Genomic DNA, 21146 nt, shown 5'->3' on the forward strand with positions numbered 1-21146 from the left:
GCAAATATCCTTTGTTTTACAAATGTGATAATAGCTATAGAACTAATGAATACAACTTGACTATATAAAAATACATTTGTAATAATACATATTAACACATTACGAAATCTCCGAGCTGTCAACAATACTGACACAGGATAAAAAAAACTTAAAAACAGTATTTAGAGAAGAAAGATTGAACTTACTTTCCAGCCACTATCTGATGCCTCTTGAGAGCTTGATACCACTCTCTGTAGTGTGGCCAGCTTGGTTTCCAGGATCTGTTCTCGATGAAGAGCTTCCTAAACAAGCAATACTACTTTATCTATTCTGGATTGTACCGAGTATTAACTTTCAAGTCAAAGGAAAATAATAAAGACCAAAAGGAAAGTTTATGTCAAACATGAGTTTTAAATTAAGTTTAAGTGTTACAGTTCATAAATCTAATGTTTCCAGATTTCAGATCAGAATTTAACATAAAACCAAAGTTAAACCTAAAACAATTACTTAATTTCCTGAAGAAACTTTCTTAACTGTCATATACTGTTATAAAATTGTGAAAAGTTCTATTTAAATAACTGTGCATGGGTCACTCCACTGGTGCAACCCCACAGTGAAGAAGTGATGTTGCTTATAATTTACAAAATGACAATCTTTTACCAAATGGTACAAGTTTCTGCTACAAAAACAGCAGATGTGTTAATACAACTTTTGTACCAAAAACATCCGTGAAATGTCAAAAGCAGTCTAACTCGGACAAGTTAAAGTGCAAGAAAATATGCACATGAAGATTTAAATTACTTTTATCTATAATGTGATGTGCAAATTGCATTTGGATAACCTTTATAACCTATAAATGTATATGTCTTCTCGACACCTCTGAATATTGCACCTGGTAACTTTCCTATTTTGACATGAACTGTTTTGAAATCAGCAATGTACGGAACGTGAAAATTTGATAAATCTGATACAAAGTTCATGACAGTGTTGAGTGGCATTCTGTTGAAGGTCATGGCATGCACACTTTGATCTCCACCTGTACACATAGGGATAATTAGGTCACAGTTGAAACTGTGACTGAATGATGCTTATTGGCCAGAGATTTGGGAGCCTCCAAGCTCTGAGGTTGAATATATTCTTAGACATTTTTAGCCACTGTGGACAACTTTCATAATCAAATTTTAACTGGAGTTTGTAGAAATAAGAAATCCAGATGCAACAACTTATAATATTAAGGTGGACCAAGAGGTTAGATATGTAATGCTAGTTAAATTTAGTTAAATACTCAAACCTTTTACATTTATGTGCATAATAAAGAAAAATTCACTGAATTACCCATTTACAACTCTTTTCTCACACAAACGCAAATGGTTGGAATTTAGGTCAATAAAGATTAGACTAATGTTAGCAATAAAAAACAAAAAAAAGTGTGTTTATTTCACATTAATTTCAAATCATGCAATGGAAAAGCCATTTTGATAGATTTGATAAAGAACCTTCATCCATACAAGGTTCTCTTTTATAAGTATGCATGTTTCTCATATCAAACATTCATAAGAACTTTATATAATGGGAAACTTATTGTCAAACAGATAACCTCGTAACTATGTGGTGTGTGTTTGTGGGTAAATATTACTTTAATAACCACAAAAAATGTCAGTTCATCCTCTCACAACAGCATTCAGGCAAGTTCTGGACCTCAGGTCAACCTTTAAAGTTTCCAATGTTTTTATATATTCACAAAATTTCACAAGTTTTCAATAACCATTAAGTCTTTTGTAGACAAAAGCAAAAATTTTTAATGAATATTTTCAACAAATATTTCTATGTGAATATATAGAATCAAAGTGTAGACTGCTCCGAGTGCAAAATAATCTACAAGTTAAGATTAAAAATACCTTTCTTCACTGAAAACTTCTCAAATTTCATTATCATAATCCCTAAAACATCCCAATTAAATTTCAAATTTTTTTATGGTGGAATTTTATTTCCTTTACCCTAACTCTAGACAAAGTTGGCTAATCTGACCGACCTCGTAACCACCCTAAAAAAATGAAATAAATCTAAATTACTTTTTTCCTTTCCGACTTCGAATTTTAACAAAACTACATTTATTTATCCTAAATAACTTTAAACTCATACAATATAGATCTATTATGACTTAAATTCTATTGCTTTATTGCCCATTGAACCATGTCAAACTAACACTCTCATCACACAACTTCTAAATCACTTGGCAAAAGTGTAGCTCATGAGTATGTCTTGTGAACATTTGATCATTATCATTATTCTTTATTTTACCTAATCTAACCTAAGAAATTTGTAATTTTTGCCTTTTAGTTACTTTTATAAAAAAATAAATAAATGAATAATATGCATGAATGACAAGAAACATAGTACTTAGCTGGGTTTTCTTTTTTCTGTCAACTGTCAGTGAAACTTAGTCCTACTTTTTTATACTATTGGTACCACTAAATCATTTATTTAATTAAATAATGCAGCATAAGAACATAGAATAATAACATAGAAAAATAAGATAATGTCCTATAACTATCACAATTGTTCTGGCTTTCTGGCTGTGTGATGAGAAACATGAAAGATTCATCTGAGCTCATTGATGTGTTTCCCATATGAATAAAGTTTTAACTGGAAGCAAAACAGAAAAGTATACATATAGAAAACACCCTGCGTTACTTGTAGATTACAACTTTAGCTTTTTACTGGTTATAAATACTAATAAATATCACTGAGAACTAATTATCAATTTACAAGAGAGAGGGTGTGACAGGTGGGTGCAGCAAGTTAGGTCTGATTTTAGTTAAAATTTTCCTAATTTAACCCTTTCAGCAATGAATAACTGTTAATGTTTGGCATGGTGCTGAATATATATGTTTGATACTTCAACTAATTACAGTATCAGTACTAAAAGCATGATATCTCAGCAATGACTCAACAAAAGTCCCTGAAATATTCAGTGATTGTACCCAGTACTACATATGTTAAATTCAATACATAAGAATAACAGGAATAAAGGAAGGTTGCCTGTCGCGCTGAGCCTTCAAGTCGACTGCGGTCGCCAAATACACTGTTACCTTGTTAATTAGCTGAGATATCAATAAATTTGTCAAACTCAGAAAAGCAGCTTCCATCTTTACATGAATTTCAAAACAGTTATTCTCTCTCAAATCTACTTGACTGACAGACATGTTTTAAACCAACAGAGAGAGTATTTATTGTAATGTATAGGAAACTTAAGTTCATTTGCTCAATTTTGGCAAACAAACATGGTAGCTCACAAAAAAGGCTTGAAGTATGCTAGGTAAAGTTGTTACTCTGAACAGAAGTATAATTTTATTAACCAATTTTAGCTTAGTTAGAAAACTAGATAGGTTACAGTTATATGGCAATACTATCCTCTAAGTCCAATATTTTTAATGTTCTGAACAAAAATAAATTATAAAAAAAATAAAAGTATCTTTAAAGAAATCAGTTGATAGGGAAGCTTACAGTATGCATTTTGTTTATTTGCTTTGAGTTCTGACACTTTGATTTTATTGTTTTAGCATCAGAGAAGATCCAAAGTACACTAATAAAACATAAAACATTTGAAGCTGAGGCTGAAAAGGAATGATACTTTTAACTGTATGTTACCACATGTAGTCATTCTAGGAAAGAAACAAACAAAAAAAAACAATACTGAGTTTGTTTCATATTTTCCAACATTTCATTTGACTGTACAACGATAATTATGCTACAATAAATGTTAGGATAGATGAAATAAAATTCATCATAAAATTCTAACAAAGATAAAAAGAACTTTTGACATTCATGTAAGTTTCTAAAGGTTGTACAAATGAAATATGCAAACCTCAAGATGATAAAAAGTATTTTTATTCTTTTCATGAAAATCACCTTTTACTCCTTGTAACTCAACAATAACTTTGTAAATTCACAGACAAATTTTTAGCAATATTTTTTTTATTAAACATCTAATTTTTTGCATAAAAACTGACTTGTTGATTTGTACAGTTTACCAAATGTTTCTAAAACCTCACAAAGATTTACTTAGCTTCCTAAATACATAACTGTTCCACGGCCAGTAAAACTGACTGAGCCCAGCTGCATACGGCTGATGAAAAAAAAGCAGTCTTGTAATTATGTAGTGTTTGTTTCTGAGTAAACATTTATTTATGTAATGGCAAACTGTTATTTTTACAAAGTGTTCTTGAATGTTCTGTGTATAAATACTGACTATTGTTCAGAGTTGTTTGGTGTACTGTACAGGCATACAAGGATAACTACTTGTTTTATTCAGTACCCACATACAGAACAACACTAAAGGCACTGCCTTAACTCTGGAATATCAAGGTGCCCATTATTGCAAAATTTATTCTGGTTACAAATAGCAGAAAAACAAAAGAGAATGAAAAAGTCTACTCTTAACACCTATCAATCAATCTTCTACTGCAATAAATTACATGCCCTGATAATCACTAAAGAATTTTACCACATCTTATAACAGGTGAAAAAAAAACAACAGATATATCAGGTTTGTGTCATTCAGGTACAAGTTTCATGCTGACCTATCTTTTAATATATTTAGAGGAAACTACAGTCAGTAACAGGACATTACTGCAGAGGGAAATATATTAAACACATTGAGGGGGAACTTACCTCAAATACTTCCTGATAGAACATTTCTGCCAAATGAAGTATAACAAATGTTGTTGTTGTTTTTATCAAATGTTACCAATCATATCATAAAAATATTGTAATATTTCCAAATAAAACATGCACATTATCTGTCGTAATAATACAAAATTCATGAAGATTACAGTGCATGTTATATTTGGGAATGTAATGTATTTGAAAAAGTTCAACACCTTTAACACGGTGTTTCAAATGTATTTCTTTATCATTTGTGTAGAAGGTTAAAACTACTAACAGAATACGACTAATTTGTTATTATTACATGAATCTGATAAGTAAAACAAACAAGAATGTAATTTATTGATGTTTCATAACATGCACCATATTAAACAGTTATATAGAACTTTGCTTAGAAAGCATGAAAATATCACAGCTTGATTACAATTATCTCAAAAAATATAAATATGGTTTCAAACTATCATTAACTTTTCCTTTCTTCAGTATTATATGATATTTAAAAGGGACGGTGAAACTGATACAAATGTTAAATTTAAGCAGAAACTATTTTCTCATTTTGAAATCAATTAGAAAAAACAAAGTAAGTGTGAATGTTAAGCCTATTTTATTTAATTGATAGGTCTAGTGCATGTTAAACAACATCTGCATAAAATATTTATCCTAGCTAACAACACACAAACATATCTGGTTATCCTTTAGAAATCACCTAACACTAGGAAGTAGTGCATGTTGTAATAACAAAAATATCCACATGTTTACACACATCTCACAGTTGAATTAGTTTATGTATCTATTATTAGTAGCATTAATAAACAAATCTCATGACTAAGCACGAACAATCAGCACATCACCTCAACACCAGTAATCATAACGTTCACTTAGTGTACAACGATGGCACTCAAACATTTTAAATTATCCACCCAAGTTAACTGACAAAGTAAATCAGAATAAACATGTTAAGAAATTTCAACAACAGCATTATACCTACATACAACAGAGATGTTCTCAGTAATAACTTGTTTACAGTAGAAACTGTTTAAGCAGTACACACCTGAAGGTACTGAGACAACTGGTAAAGGTCCTGTGTGGATATGGTAGTACCTGGTGAAGTTGAAACCACAGCAGTGGTTGGGCTATCAAGACAAAAACACAGTTACAAACATTCTTTAATGGATATAATTTATCAATTCTTAGTTTAAATCAAAATAAAAGATTCTTTTTCATTGTTTTACATAGTAGTAACAAAATAAATGTGAATTGTTGTGATACAGTAGTATACAATACATCTAAAACTGTACCTTGCTTTTGCTTCCTTTCCATCAGGTAAAAACAGTTTTAGGGTTGCTACAATACATCCATGGGTCACTAAAATAGAAAAATCATTCCTTAATTAAAAAAACAACAGAAAAACATATTTTGCAACAGTATTTCAATTTAAAAAAAAAACATTCAAAATGATAAGGTCATAATATTTTATTCCATAATTTTATACACAAGCTTTTAATAACAAGAATATTATTATTATCAGTCATAAAAAAATGATATATAGTAGCCACTTATTCACAATATTAAAGTAGGATCAGTAACATTCTGAAGAATCGTACAACAGTGAAAAGTAGCCACATCTAAGCATTATTAGTTGCTTACAACTGTAGTTATAAATTAAGACTAGTTATGTTTTCACAAAAATCAACAACTGAAATATACAAAAATTCAGCATTCTAATTGTATTTGTTTTTATTAACTGGAAACACAAAATCAACCAAAAAATATTTCAAACCACTAACTGTGTTCAAGTGTGTTCACACACTTGCTTCTTTTAAAACTCAGTTTGCAACAAAATATAAAACATTTGCACAAACCTGGTCTGATGTTCACAGTGGAAATGCAAAGAGCTCTTCTTGTTTTTTTTCCCTTACAGTATAACTATCTAACTTTTAATTTAATAATCCAAAATATTTTCTAACATGCATTTACTAATTATTTAGCAATGTTATTCTTATATATGAACAGTTACATGCTTGAGGTTTTTTCTCTCTTTACAATTTTTTAAAAAATGAAACTAACAAAAACCTAATTTATGTGCATCTGAGTTTAATATTATTTCTAACTTAAGTTACAACAGTGAAAAATAAAAAAAGGAATGATCCTGAAGACAATTTCAAGCTCCTATTTCCAATTAAGAAAAACAAATGTTTTACTAAAAACAGGCAGAAGTACACCTAATTATATTCTATACTTAAATTGTACAAGTAGAAGCAAAATGGAATGTCTCAACCCTACTGCAGCTGCCACATCCAGTGCTGACAAGGCCTTTTTACCAGATACCAGGTTATCTCAGTCTGGGTGAAATACAAAAGTGGTCTCGACACTACTTATATCAACACATCACATACTTTATATTATACTTTCCCCTTAAACTGATCAGAACAAGGCCTTGAACATCAAGCATGGCAGATGGATTTTTAAAATATTAATTTTAATAATAAACTCATATATAAAATTAACTGTAAACTTTAATAATTATTTAACAACTATTGGCCCAGAAGTTAAATTTTGATAATTTAAATTTTTAAGTAAAAAGACTGCCACAGATAAGCTAAACATATCTGTACATAAAAGATAAATTATTAATAAAATTAATAAAATACTATTTTATTAAGTTTGAAGTAAATCACTGCATTGTTTAGAAAGTTAAGTTTTTATCTCAATTTAAGTTTGAGAATGATATTCATTTAAAAAAAAAAATAATGTTCAAACTTGATCCATTAAACCAAATCAAGTTATGATGTTCCTTTCAAAAAATAATGTTCAAATTCAACCCATTAAACCAAATCAAAATAAAAAGTTTCTTTTACAGGGTAATGTCCAGATTCAATTCATTAAACCAAATGAAGTTATGATGTTCCTTTTACGATATAATGTCCAAACTTAACCAATTAAGTCAAATCAACATTAACCATACTGAACTGTTCTCACAAACCAACGAGACAGACTAGTAAGTGTATGTGTGTACAAAAGGAAGTTTAGAAATCTACAGAGAATATATATACTGTTACTTAATCAACCATCTCTGATGAAAAAGTAGAATAAGATGCTTGGTAAACCTCTTGTCTTAATGCATTCTTCTAAATAAGATGGTTTACAAATTAAATACATGTGTGCCATTATTATTTCAGTAAGATTCACCTTCAGCTTAAAATGAGATCCCAGACAACCATTATATATTGTATAAAGCAGATATTTGAATAAACATTCATACTACTCAGGACAGAGAACTAAAATATTCACAATACCAGAAATCCTCTATCAGTAAATTCAAACAACTGACTTTTATCTTTAAAAAGATCATAATGGAAATTTCTGGTTGGAATGAAATTGAACTTAATAAAATATTTTTTTTATCCTTACTGATCACTTAAAAAAAATTAAGCTTGAAATTATACTAAAATTAATATTTTTATATTACTAAACATGCATGCTAGATACAAATATGTCTACATTCCTTGCAAAAACTCAGAGAAATTAACTGTCTTCACTTGAACTGATGAAGACATCAAAATATACTGACTGGAAGCCAAAATCAGGACCATAGCAAGTGGGAAAGCCTAAATAGGTTGGAAGATTCATATTCACATTTAATTTATTTACACATATCAATTTAAACAAGTGGACTGTGTGCTGTTTATTTTGTAAATTTATCACCAACAAGTCAGACACATACTGTCAAGAATCCTGCACATACATACGTCACAGTTGTAGTCAAGACTTCAATGTCCAAGACCAAGATAAAAAACCTGAGGGTTTGAGACCAAGACCTTGTAATAAATTACACAATGAAAATAAAGTAAAAATCAAAATCACTTGCATCAAACAAACAAACTTTATTAGCAACTTAACTGCACATTTTTTAAACATTAACCCCACTCTTTGTTTTAATACTTCCTCCTGTGATAAAATATAACTACTGGCATCAGTAAAATCTGTGTGATCTTTGAAATCAAAAAGGATCACAGCATATCTATTAGACATATTGAACTTCACAGATAACCATTAATATTTGATGTAAATATATGCACCAGATGAGATCTATATAAACTTGTACTAAGCCTATGTGTAGTATAGTAGTAGTTTGTTTTGATTAGCATGTTTTATAACAGTGTACAGGCAACATGATGGTTAGTGACAAACAAATAGATGCACAACAAACACCAATGTTACCATAGTAACAAGGAGGTCTGGCAAATAAAACAATCTTGAAGCTACACAATTCTTCATGTATGCTGTTGTTTAAACTACATTAAACACTTGATAATTTTGGGTAGGTATCTGTTTAAATACTGTTAAAACTTTTATATTTAGCTGGTCTCCTTTTTGAAACCTGTAAAACAACTAGACTAAAACTTAATAAACAATGGCCTTGAGACAGACAACACAGACACACAAACCTGACAACACAGTTACAAGATATCTTATTGAACTACCATTTCTCAAACCAGTAATTCTTAACCTTTTCCAGTACCATTCACCCCTGCAAGTTTTTCAAAACAGCTCAATCAATCCAGTTTGAGAAAAGACAAAATTCTTTATCATGACTTAAGTATACATCAAATTACAACTAGAATATATGCAACATAAAATACATGTGACTGTCAAATTACAACTACAATAAATGATAATAACTATTGACTTTATTTTGCTCTTGAATCTGTCATATAGTTGATAATATTCATTCATCCTGACCTTGCAGGTAAATCATTCATCCTGTTGAGAAACAGTCTTAAATAATAAGAACAATTATACCACTGAACTTTGCTGTCGATAGTTGTGGTTTACATCCCTACATTTCTTTTTGGGCACCCTGAAATATCAGTGACAATTAACATTTATTCTTTCTTCTCAAATTTTACTCAGGCATGAGCTGAAACAGTGGTTAAGCTACTAGATTCCTTCTGAAGTTGAAGTCATTTCTACTTACAGAAAAAAAATTAGTGTATTTAAAAATGTATTTTCTAAAATTTTTCAAACATTAAAACTTGCCTGCTTTGTTTTAAAATTAGACATTCATAAAAAAACAACAACAACAACCTTTTCTAGTGTTTTCCACAACATCAACACCAAACTGGACAATATCCCCTGAGCTGACCTCTCTTGCTGGTGACTCTTCAGATCCTTTACTAAGACGTTGGTTGTTGACAAATGTTCCATTGCTACTCTTGGTGTCTTGAAGAAAGAACTGGAAAAAAAAATTGTACATTGAGGAAGTAGAATAAAGAAAGTCTTTTATATGCACACTTTATTCTTATATGTCTGAATAAAAGATTAAACTCATGGTAATTTTGCGTTTGGTGAACATGAGAACAATCAAAATGATATAAAAAATATTTTTTACAGCCATGGGTATATTACATAACAAAGAACTATAGGAAAAGTTTCTAAGCTAGTAGTGTGTACAGAACACAAACTTAATGATGGTGAGAGAAGGGTGAGAAGACCTGCTTCATGGCTGTTTAATACATTAGCTACAATTCCACCCAAAAGGTAGATTTACAAAATAAAGTTTCAATACTTTCTTCAAACTGAGAAACTTCTTTTAGATTGATATGTCCATTTGATTTGCTATAGCTTAATTATAAAATATACACAATCACATGCATGCATATCTATACACACACACAGAGAGAGGAAATGAAATACTTTATATTCTTTCTATCAAAAGTCTTACAGAAAACAATTGACAGATAATATCAAGTTAATAGCATGTTTTCAGTCAATTCTTCTCACAAACAGTGATTATCCTTGTACAGGTAGACGTTAAGGCAAGTAATACAAACAAAGCTATATATATATATATAAGGCAACAACAAGTATGACAGCATAAAAATAAGGTGAATAACTTCCCTACTGTTTTTCCAAAAAGAGTAAGAAAAACTATTTGAAAACTTGTATGTTTATCTCATAACTGTTTAAATAAAAAATAGTACAACTGACTGTTAATGACAGTGTACTGTACCACTTTTTTTTTAAACTTAAAATAATGATTCATATTAGCTTGGTTTTTTTATACATGTGTAAGAATATCTTATTGGATATTAAACACAGATGGTTTCACAGTGTGTCCATATTGTGAGAATGAAGTGATGACTCATAATTAAAGAGGGTGAAACCAGAGAAACATGATATCTACTAAACTATACACACAGGATATCAGTTACAACAAGCATGTACACTACAGTGGCATGCTGATATACTAAAATATAGAACAATTTAAAAGGCACATTTTTCTTATTTAATACTCCTTATATCAGTATCATGTTGTCATTTACCTAAACTTAACCAATCTGTCTTTGGAGTTTCATAATTTATCAAACTGTCAATTCTTTTTATTTTGTTTGTGTGGAAAATGTTTCGTATTAAACATCTTTACTTGAAGTGTACCATCCAAGTTCTTTATTTTATAGGTTACAGATTTTATGTCAAAAATTAGTACAGTTTGAACTGAAGAAAAAGAGCCAATGACAGGTATTTGTTTTTAGGATAAAAAATTTAAACCAATTAAAGCAGAAAAAATGAAATAAACTATTTATTAAACAAAGAAAAACTTCACACTTCAATATTCATAATATATATTGGTATAAAATTACTGGAGTTTCTAAAGCAGTTGTATTACTTAAAAGCCTATAATGTTTGCATTTCTATAAATATTTCTTCTATCATACTGAAATACTATTTACAGACAAGAAGTTTACTGTTTGATACAAAACTTTTAACACAACAGAATGAAGCTTTTAGAAGTAACAGATAAATGCTATATGTGAACAGTATTAAGACTAAAGAAAATGTAAATTTTCAATTAAAAATATTTAAGGAATGTTAAAATCAGGTCAATTTGTTTTTCAACAATTATCTATATCCCAATAATCTCTGTAAAAAGCACACAGTATGAACTATCCGTTTGTCCAGAAAATTATAACATATGTCCCTACTCACATTCATGAAAGTATACAAGTATAAATGTACCCAAAGTTTGTGTTCATTTAAAAGGGCACATTCACAGTCTTATTAAAATAATACAGTTCTTCATCACTGACATCAATTATGTTAATCTTAAAAAAAAAAATAGAGATACCACAAAAACTTCCAACAGCTACCAATTATCAGGTAAACAATGCTGTTTAAAAACATGAGTATATCATAAGAGATGTTACTGCATATTAAACAAAAAAGTCTCAACTAGATATTACAGTTGCTAACTGTTTTGGTATAAGAAAGGAACAAAATTACTTAGGTAAATGTTAATTCATTCTGTTCACACCTGATCATACTGTTTCATAAAACTTGTACAAAAACAAGTAGAAATGAATTTTACTCTAATGTTAATGCAGTAACAGATAAAAATTTAATTTAGGGTCTTTTGAAGCATATCCGAATCATGTATTTTTTTTTAAATTTCTACAATAATTGTATATTTTTGAAGGGAAGGTTATGATATACTAAAAACTATGTCTTAATGCTAAACCAATTCAGCTACAAATTAAATGACCAATTCCTCAATTTTCAACGTAAACTGTATTACAACTAAGAATGTGTATTGTAAGCTACTTTGAAGATAATCTTAAATGCATTTAAACTGTTTCTCCTCATTCCACCATTTGTTCACAAACACCATCTGGACATTGTCTATATCTAAGACCCAGAGGTAATCATATTAAGTAGCTACTTAAATGACGAGGTAAAACAAAACAAGAGGACTATATTCGCACCCTCTTATGACATACAAAGAGACTTGAGATAGTAGTTGTAAAAAGATCTGGGCTAGAAGGATGCCAATATCCACATCGTTGTTTTAACGCATGGCAGGAAGCCAACCTTTTTTTTTTCTTTAACTATAGTAATCTATTCTTAGCAGTCTGTGGAACGGGACAATCTCTTGTATGTATATTTGTTTCCGGAAATGTGTGGGGTGTACCATTAATGATCCCACCGTTGATAACAGCAACTGTTGTCATTGCAGGATTGGAAAGGTTTTATAATATAATTTGCTTAACACATGTTAGATGTTAAAAAAATTACTACCATTGCACTAACAGTTTACCAATAAACCTAGTTAAAGTTATTCTATATTTGTTGTTGTACAACAAAATTATTTTCCAAAACTTAGATATTTTTGGTTGCTATTTTTCCATAACAGTTGTGGTTATTCTTCTTCATCACAATTAATGTTTCTTAACCCTTAAATGGTGGCCATCATCAATTAATACTAATACCCACAACATTCCCACTGTTTAAGGGTTAAAGCTCAAACTCATTGTTAAAATGCAACTCCAAAAATTTTTGTAGCTGAAGACTTCCTACAGTTTCTCAAATACATTCAAGTTATTATACATATCAGTTTAGTAAAATGCTTCTAGTTTCCTCCATGAATTCACAAATTCTAAATTTTGCACTTTCCCTAATTCTGACACTAATTGTAAACATTGTTCATTACTGCTAATTACTTTCAGACTGTGTGTGTAGAAAGGATATAACAATTTTTGCATTACATTTGGATATCAGAGGCCTAATTCATGACAGCAAGAAATATGAAACAAATCTATTTCATGCAAATTCCATTTAAAAATGTTTACTTTTTTCTCAGTACCATACAAAGTATTAATTAGTTTTTCATGCTATTAAAAATACTTATTTTTTGAGTGCTAAGACAAATTCCACAACATTTCTTAAAAGTAAACATTTTTTAAACTAGTTACTGATGAACAATGTAAGTGATATTTTTAGACAATGTAAGGTCACAAATTTTGAATGTAAGTGTTATTTACAGAAAGAGTGATTCCAGAACTTTGGAATATAACTGGTAGTTATAAGCAATACAAGAGAAACTGTGGACCTTAAGTGGTATATTTAGACAACATAAGACAAACTCTGGAATGCAAGAAGTATTAATAGATAACACGAGACAAACTTAGGAGCATAAAAATGGCAAGATTAAGGTTTAGTGAGACCCTAGGCTCAGTTAGTATTTGGGAATAGTAATAACTCACTTTTGACTATTTGCTAGTTTTATGAACCACACTTTTTTTTATTTTTTGGTGGCTGGAAGGGCTCTTGTAAGGCCAGGGCCATAGTTGACTTGTGTGTTAACCTGATACCAGGTGTATGTGATATTTTTAAACAATGTGGGAGCAAAACTGCAATCTGTGATAGCACACATCTTTAAGTAGTATCCATTTACTGATATATAAAGTGCTGGCTTGTCAAGGTTAGCTAATTATTGAATTAATTCGTCTCAGGACTTCTATCATTCTGTGTTTAGTACTACATAATTTTACATGACAGTACAAGCAGACAGCACTTCTAACACAGAATAAGACTTCAAACTGATACTGTTGGGGCTAAAATAAAACAAATAATAAACCAAAGTGATAACACATGAGATGTCTACAATATAGCTGCCAAGTTCTGGATATCTGATCGGTATCATTATTCAATTCTAATATTATAGTTATATTGCCCCTATCATTGTCTAATAGAAACCAATACACTATGACACTTTATGTTTATTCTAACATACCAAGAAAATACATGTTCCAATACTACTTTTAAATTTTTCACAGATTATTTAAAAAAAAGCATGTGTAAAAACTGACAAAAGCAAAATTCAGTTCAATCAAATAATCAAAAATTAAACGTAAATGTTCAGTACAGAAACCTGTAGTGAAAGCAAAGCTTACAAACAATTACTAAAAGCAATTATCAAAGAATAACATAAACACTCAGGTGTCTCTAACCATGTAATTTTAACTTAGAATACAATTCTGAATCCTATCTACAAAGTTTACTGTAAAGAAAAGATAACACTTTTAGGCTTAGAAAATACTAGCATGGCCTTGCTCTTACATAGAATTAATCCTACTTAAACCAATAAACAGTTATGGATCATGAATTAGTGTCTGCTGAGGTCTTGAGTTTTCCCATACAATGTTTGAAAAGACTGATTCATGAAGAATAATTATTATTTAGCCATTATAATGCTAAGCAAATAAAAGATAATTTGTGACTCATATTTATAAACTTGTATAACTACTGATAAAAAAAATAGCAGAATACTTTCTATCAAAGCAAAGTATCAATTCTGATCTAGACTTCATACATTCTTATAAACTGGACATTAAACATTTATATCAAACTGAGCACAATTTAGTTTCCTGCAGACATACTATCTGCACAAACAATCAGCTGAAGTACTGATTGCACATGTTTGTCTTGAATTTTGCATTCTTCTAAGATACAGTTTTGTTTAAAAAATCTTACAAAGAATTTTATAAGCACAAAATGTGCTTTTTGTGATCAATTTAACACATGCATGTTGCTGCTAGGTGTTCATGCACAAGTGTACATGTACATTATAATGAAAGTTGTTTACCCGACAGATTTGCAACACATCACTTTACAACACTAAATAAAATGAAAAATTCTGAAGACTGTTATTCTGCAACGTTTACACTTGTAGAACAGGTACTTTATTTAAGCTTCAGGGTTTCATAGACAGGACAGCTTGCATTGGTTTTCAATTATGTCTTTATGATATATAAAGTATAAGTTATGTACAGTTTTTAAATTAGGTAACTATGAGTTTGTACATTCCAAACTACATTTTAATTTTAATGTCACAAATTTACTTATTTGAAATTTTTCTCTCTAAGTATTACCTAGCATCATTATTTTTTTATTCACATACGTGCACTTCTTACATTATTGATGACTCATTCTCAATACACAAATAAACAGGTTAATAATTGAGAAATAAATAACATTTATTTACACCATGCTCACTGACATTATTAAATTTAATAGTTTATTCTCAGTACCTTTGTTTCCTTGTGGTTTTAAAGGGAGATGTTTTGCATGTATAACTGAGGAGTTTAGGACTGACTTTGGGATATTATAGTTTAAAAAAATCATATTCCTGTATCCCAATTATTTTAAAAATCTCTTCAAACCCACTTAAAAAAAACACTGAATATTAGGTGGTCATTCTTTGTTAAGTTTTTTATTTTTTCTTACTATTTTACTATTACTATTATTTACTATTACTTGTTCTTACTATTTGTAACAGAATAACAAAGTGAACTTCACATTTTACTTTAATAAGCTATGTTATAGTTCTTCCCACCACGCTTACAGAAAGCTTACATTCAGATGCATTTCTATTATTCTGTATTTTCACTTACATTTAGAAAACATTATCACATTAGTCCAAGTGAAGCATGTGTAATTTTGAGCACATCTGGCTATAATGTAAGCAGCTGCAATACTGGTTCTTTGATACTGTATTCATATTTGTATGATTCAAAATAGCTTGTTGGATTTGAGTTTAAATTGTTTCTTACAAAAAAAAGACCATATAATATGTAACCAAACTACTGAAACTCATATAACAATGTAAACATTTCAATAATCTTAAAATTTCATTTTTGCAATAAGCAAGTAAAAGATCTCTAAATGGATAAGTAACAGTAATAGTATATTGAATTAACAAGTCAGAACAGATTTAATTAATTTACAGTGTCATTCTTTGTAACAGTTTACACAAGTTATGAGATTAAAAATATAAATGTAAAACTAACTAAAACATGTAGAAGCCTAGAAGCCTACTTTACTCAAAAGCTTTAGAGAGAAAAAAGATCATCATTAATCGACTAGCTTATTTGAAGAAGAGTTTTGTGCTAACTGCTTTAATCAAACATATTTATTAGAAGTGCTTGTACATTTCCTAAGGACTGCAAAATATTTTAAAAAGGAGGCAAGCAATTTTGATACACCAAACAAGTTTGTGCGACATGGATTTACCTTCATTAAGGAAACAAATTAGAAACAGCAAAGTAAGGGACAAGTGTTAGCAATGAGAAATATATAATGATTTCTTTCATAACAATGATGATCAAATATGATCTTCCAGAAACAGTAATTTCTTTAGTACACTATGGACATACATAATGTCCACAGCTATTACATCAGTAACTCTCTGAATTAGAGTAACATCATAATGCAGTAAAGAAAAAGTTGTAATTTGTTGAAGTACACAGTTTTACAGATATTTACAATAATTAAAATGAAATAGAATACATACAACACAAGAATCATACATAATGCTTTACGTGTCCAAGAATAAAAATACCATGTGCACTTTATGTGTGTGTGTAGCCTGTTCATGTGCTTTTGAATGGTTGAAAGATATTTTGTATTTTTAATACATAATGAACTTAGCAAGTCTTCCTCTTCTTCCAGTAAAAAACAAAGTATTACAATATTTTAGGTCATGAACAACATTGAAAAAAATCACTGTCTGAAAATCAAGTGTGTAGTAAAAATTACCATGATACATTCTGTGTATGAAACTGACTTCAAAGACTTTCCAGCAGCCAGTTAACTTGAATAAAAGAAGAGTTTTCCAAGTTGTTTTTTTTTATTTACTAGTGACTTGAATATGTCTAATCAAACTAACTGATTGATATAATTAATGACAAAGTCAAAATAATTACATTAATTGACTGAAATCAAAAACAGCAAAACCTTACCCAGAAGTTTCTAATTACATATACATGTACATGCTTAGCATAATAATAAAAATAACAACCTATCATATGCATCAAATATCTCTCTCTCCTGAAAAACAAACACCAACCATATTTCTAACACATTATACTCATATGACTACAGTATACCAGGAGATTTAAGTTACATTCAAATACAGAACACCTGCTTACCTTGCCATTTTCGTACCACAAGAGAGCATGGTTCCTCGACAAGACTTTACAATCAAATATTGCATTATTTGGAGCAGGTCGACACCTCGCAACAGATCGGCCCACTTTCACAGGTTGATCTAAAATAAGATGCCTTTCTTGAAATGGGTGAGAATTTGGCCGACTAATCAGGATGGCTCGAGACACCATCGGTAGGGAAGTCCCCACTGTCTTTTCTGCTTCATTGGGGTTAACTTCACCTATCTGAGTAGCCGTTGTTCCCGATTCAGTATCCAGGTCCAGTGGGTCTTTGCGACAGACAACCATGAAATCTTTCTTTCTATGACTTTGTCTTCAAGTCAAGCGTGACGACTTGATGTTTGAAGAAAGTCATGAACTACCTTCCCATACTAGTTTCAGAAGCCAGTACAAGAAAAAGTATTCAGCAAGTCCACTTCACCTTCTGCCAGTCAAACATCTGAGTCAGGAGATGGGCACCTACTGCTCACTACATAAAGAATTGACAAGATATTTTATCTACTACAAGTTTTGAAGAGTAAATAATTCTTTCCTGAAAACAACCTGAAGTCTCTTCAGTAATAAACTGAACTTTACAGTGTCCTCCATACATGTACATAAATTAAAAACAGGATATATCTCTATGCAAATCAGATATTAATACTTGTCAATTCTTAAATAACAAATTTTGATACTTTGTTTCTTACATTTCTTTTGATAAAAGCTCAGCCACAAAGAATCCAACACAACTAATTAAGCCAGTATTCTAGAAACTGGATTTGTGAAAATGGCACAGAAGGAAAATGTGACAGATGAACATATGCTGGAAATTTATTTTTTTGTTGATTCATAGGTTAGTTATGGTTTAGTTTCAGTGTAAACTACTGTAGTCTTATCATAGGTTAGTTATGGTTTAGTTTCAGTGTAAACTACTGTAGTCTTATCATAGGTTAGTTATGGTTTAGTTTCAGTGTAAACTACTGTAGTCTTAACATAGGTTAGTTATGGTTTAGAGTTTCAGTGTAAACTACTGTAGTCTTATCATAGGTTAGTTATGGTTTAGTTTCAGTGTAAACTACTGTAGTCTTATCATAGGTTAGTTATGGTTTAGTTTCAGTGTAAACTACTGTAGTCTTATCATAGGTTAGTTATGGTTTAGAGTTTCAGTGTAAACTACTGTAGTCTTATCATAGGTTAGTTATGGTTTAGAGTTTCAGTGTAAACTACTGTAGTCTTATCATAGGTTAGTTATGGTTTAGAGTTTCAGTGTAAACTACTGTAGTCTTAACATAGGTTAGTTATGGTTTAGAGTTTCAGTGTAAACTACTGTAGTCTTATCATAGGTTAGTTATGGTTTAGAGTTTCAGTGTAAACTACTGTAGTCTTAACATAGGTTAGTTATGGTTTAGTTTCAGTGTAAACTACTGTAGTCTTATCATAGGTTAGTTATGGTTTAGAGTTTCAGTGTAAACTACTGTAGTCTTATCATAGGTTAGTTATGGTTTAGAGTTTCAGTGTAAACTACTGTAGTCTTAACATAGGTTAGTTATGGTTTAGAGTTTCAGTGTAAACTACTGTAGTCTTATCATAGGTTAGTTATGGTTTAGAGTTTCAGTGTAAACTACTGTAGTCTTAACATAGGTTAGTTATGGTTTAGTTTCAGTGTAAACTACTGTAGTCTTATCATAGGTTAGTTATGGTTTAGTTTCAGTGTAAACTACTGTAGTCTTAACATAGGTTAGTTATGGTTTAGTTTCAGTGTAAACTACTGTAGTCTTATCATAGGTTAGTTATGGTTTAGTTTCAGTGTAAACTACTGTAGTCTTAACATAGGTTAGTTATGGTTTAGTTTCAGTGTAAACTACTGTAGTCTTATCATAGGTTAGTTATGGTTTAGAGTTTCAGTGTAAACTACTGTAGTCTTAACATAGGTTAGTTATGGTTTAGTTTCAGTGTAAACTACTGTAGTCTTATCATAGGTTAGTTATGGTTTAGAGTTTCAGTGTAAACTACTGTAGTCTTAACATAGGTTAGTTATGGTTTAGTTTCAGTGTAAACTACTGTAGTCTTATCATAGGTTAGTTATGGTTTAGTTTCAGTGTAAACTACTGTAGTCTTAACATAGGTTAGTTATGGTTTAGTTTCAGTGTAAACTACTGTAGTCTTATCATAGGTTAGTTATGGTTTAGTTTCAGTGTAAACTACTGTAGTCTTAACATAGGTTAGTTATGGTTTAGTTTCAGTGTAAACTACTGTAGTCTTATCATAGGTTAGTTATGGTTTAGTTTCAGTGTAAACTACTGTAGTCTTAACATAGGTTAGTTATGGTTTAGTTTCAGTGTAAACTACTGTAGTCTTAACATAGGTTAGTTATGGTTTAGTTTCAGTGTAAACTACTGTAGTCTTATCATAGGTTAGTTATGGTTTAGTTTCAGTGTAAACTACTGTAGTCTTAACATAGGTTAGTTATGGTTTAGTTTCAGTGTAAACTACTGTAGTCTTATCATAGGTTAGTTATGGTTTAGTTTCAGTGTAAACTACTGTAGTCTTAACATAGGTTAGTTATGGTTTAGTTTCAGTGTAAACTACTGTAGTCTTATCATAGGTTAGTTATGGTTTAGTTTCAGTGTAAACTACTGTAGTCTTATCATAGGTTAGTTATGGTTTAGTTTCAGTGTAAACTACTGTAGTCTTATCATAGGTTAGTTATGGTTTAGTTTCAGTGTAAACTACTGTAGTCTTATCATAGGTTAGTTATGGTTTAGTTTCAGTGTAAACTACTGTAGTCTTATCATAGGTTAGTTATGGTTTAGTTTCAGTGTAAACTACTGTAGTCTTAACATAGGTTAGTTATGGTTTAGAGTTTCAGTGTAAACTACTGTAGTCTTAACATAGGTTAGTTATGGTTTAGTTTCAGTGTAAACTACTGTAGTCTTAACATAGGTTAGTTATGGTTTAGAGTTTCAGTGTAAACTACTGTAGTCTTATCATAGGTTAGTTATGGTTTAGTTTCAGTGTAAACTACTGTAGTCTTATCATAGGTTAGTTATGGTTTAGTTTCAGTGTAAACTACTGTAGTCTTAACATAGGTTAGTTATGGTTTAGAGTTTCAGTGTAAACTGTACTGTAGTCTTATCATAGGTTAGTTATGGTTTAGTTTCAGTGTAAACTACTGTAGTCTTATCATAGGTTAGTTATGGTTTAGTTTCAGTGTAAACTACTGTAGTCTTATCATAGGTTAGTTATGGTTTAGAGTTTCAGTGTAAACTACTGTAGTCTTATTAGTTATGGTTTAGTTTCAGTGTAAACTACTGTAGTCTTAGGTTAGTTATGGTTTAGAGTTTCAGTGTAAACTACTGTAGTCTTAGGTTAGTTATGGTTTAGAGTTTCAGTGTAAACTACTGTAGTCTTATCATAGGTTAGTTATGGTTTAGAGTTTCAGTGTAAACTACTGTAGTCTTAACATAGGTTAGTTATGGTTTAGAGTTTCAGTGTAAACTACTGTAGTCTTATCATAGGTTAGTTATGGTTTAGAGTTTCAGTGTAAACTACTGTAGTCTTAACATAGGTTAGTTATGGTTTAGTTTCAGTGTAAACTACTGTAGTCTTATCATAGGTTAGTTATGGTTTAGAGTTTCAGTGTAAACTACTGTAGTCTTATCATAGGTTAGTTATGGTTTAGAGTTTCAGTGTAAACTACTGTAGTCTTAACATAGGTTAGTTATGGTTTAGAGT

At 30.2% G+C, this 21146-nt stretch overlaps 1 protein-coding gene across 1 annotated transcript in view; it reads right to left on the reverse strand.

Annotated features, from left to right (window-relative positions):
* The window catches only part of LOC143250354 (sarcolemmal membrane-associated protein-like), a 47363-nt gene that overhangs the window by 18234 nt on the left and 7983 nt on the right, over nt 1-21146 (reverse strand). The window contains exons 2-6 of the mRNA XM_076500800.1: nt 17415-17901; nt 9736-9883; nt 5946-6012; nt 5699-5780; nt 186-281 (exon numbers count right to left, since the gene is read on the reverse strand). Of these exons, the coding sequence (XP_076356915.1) occupies nt 186-281; nt 5699-5780; nt 5946-6012; nt 9736-9883; nt 17415-17720 (699 nt within the window). The 5' untranslated portion in view covers nt 17721-17901. The remainder of the gene's footprint in view (nt 1-185; nt 282-5698; nt 5781-5945; nt 6013-9735; nt 9884-17414; nt 17902-21146) is intronic.

The sequence above is a fragment of the Tachypleus tridentatus genome, chromosome 5 (assembly GCF_004210375.1).
Source record: "Tachypleus tridentatus isolate NWPU-2018 chromosome 5, ASM421037v1, whole genome shotgun sequence".
In the NCBI taxonomy this organism is placed as follows: Eukaryota; Metazoa; Arthropoda; class Merostomata; order Xiphosura; family Limulidae; genus Tachypleus; species Tachypleus tridentatus.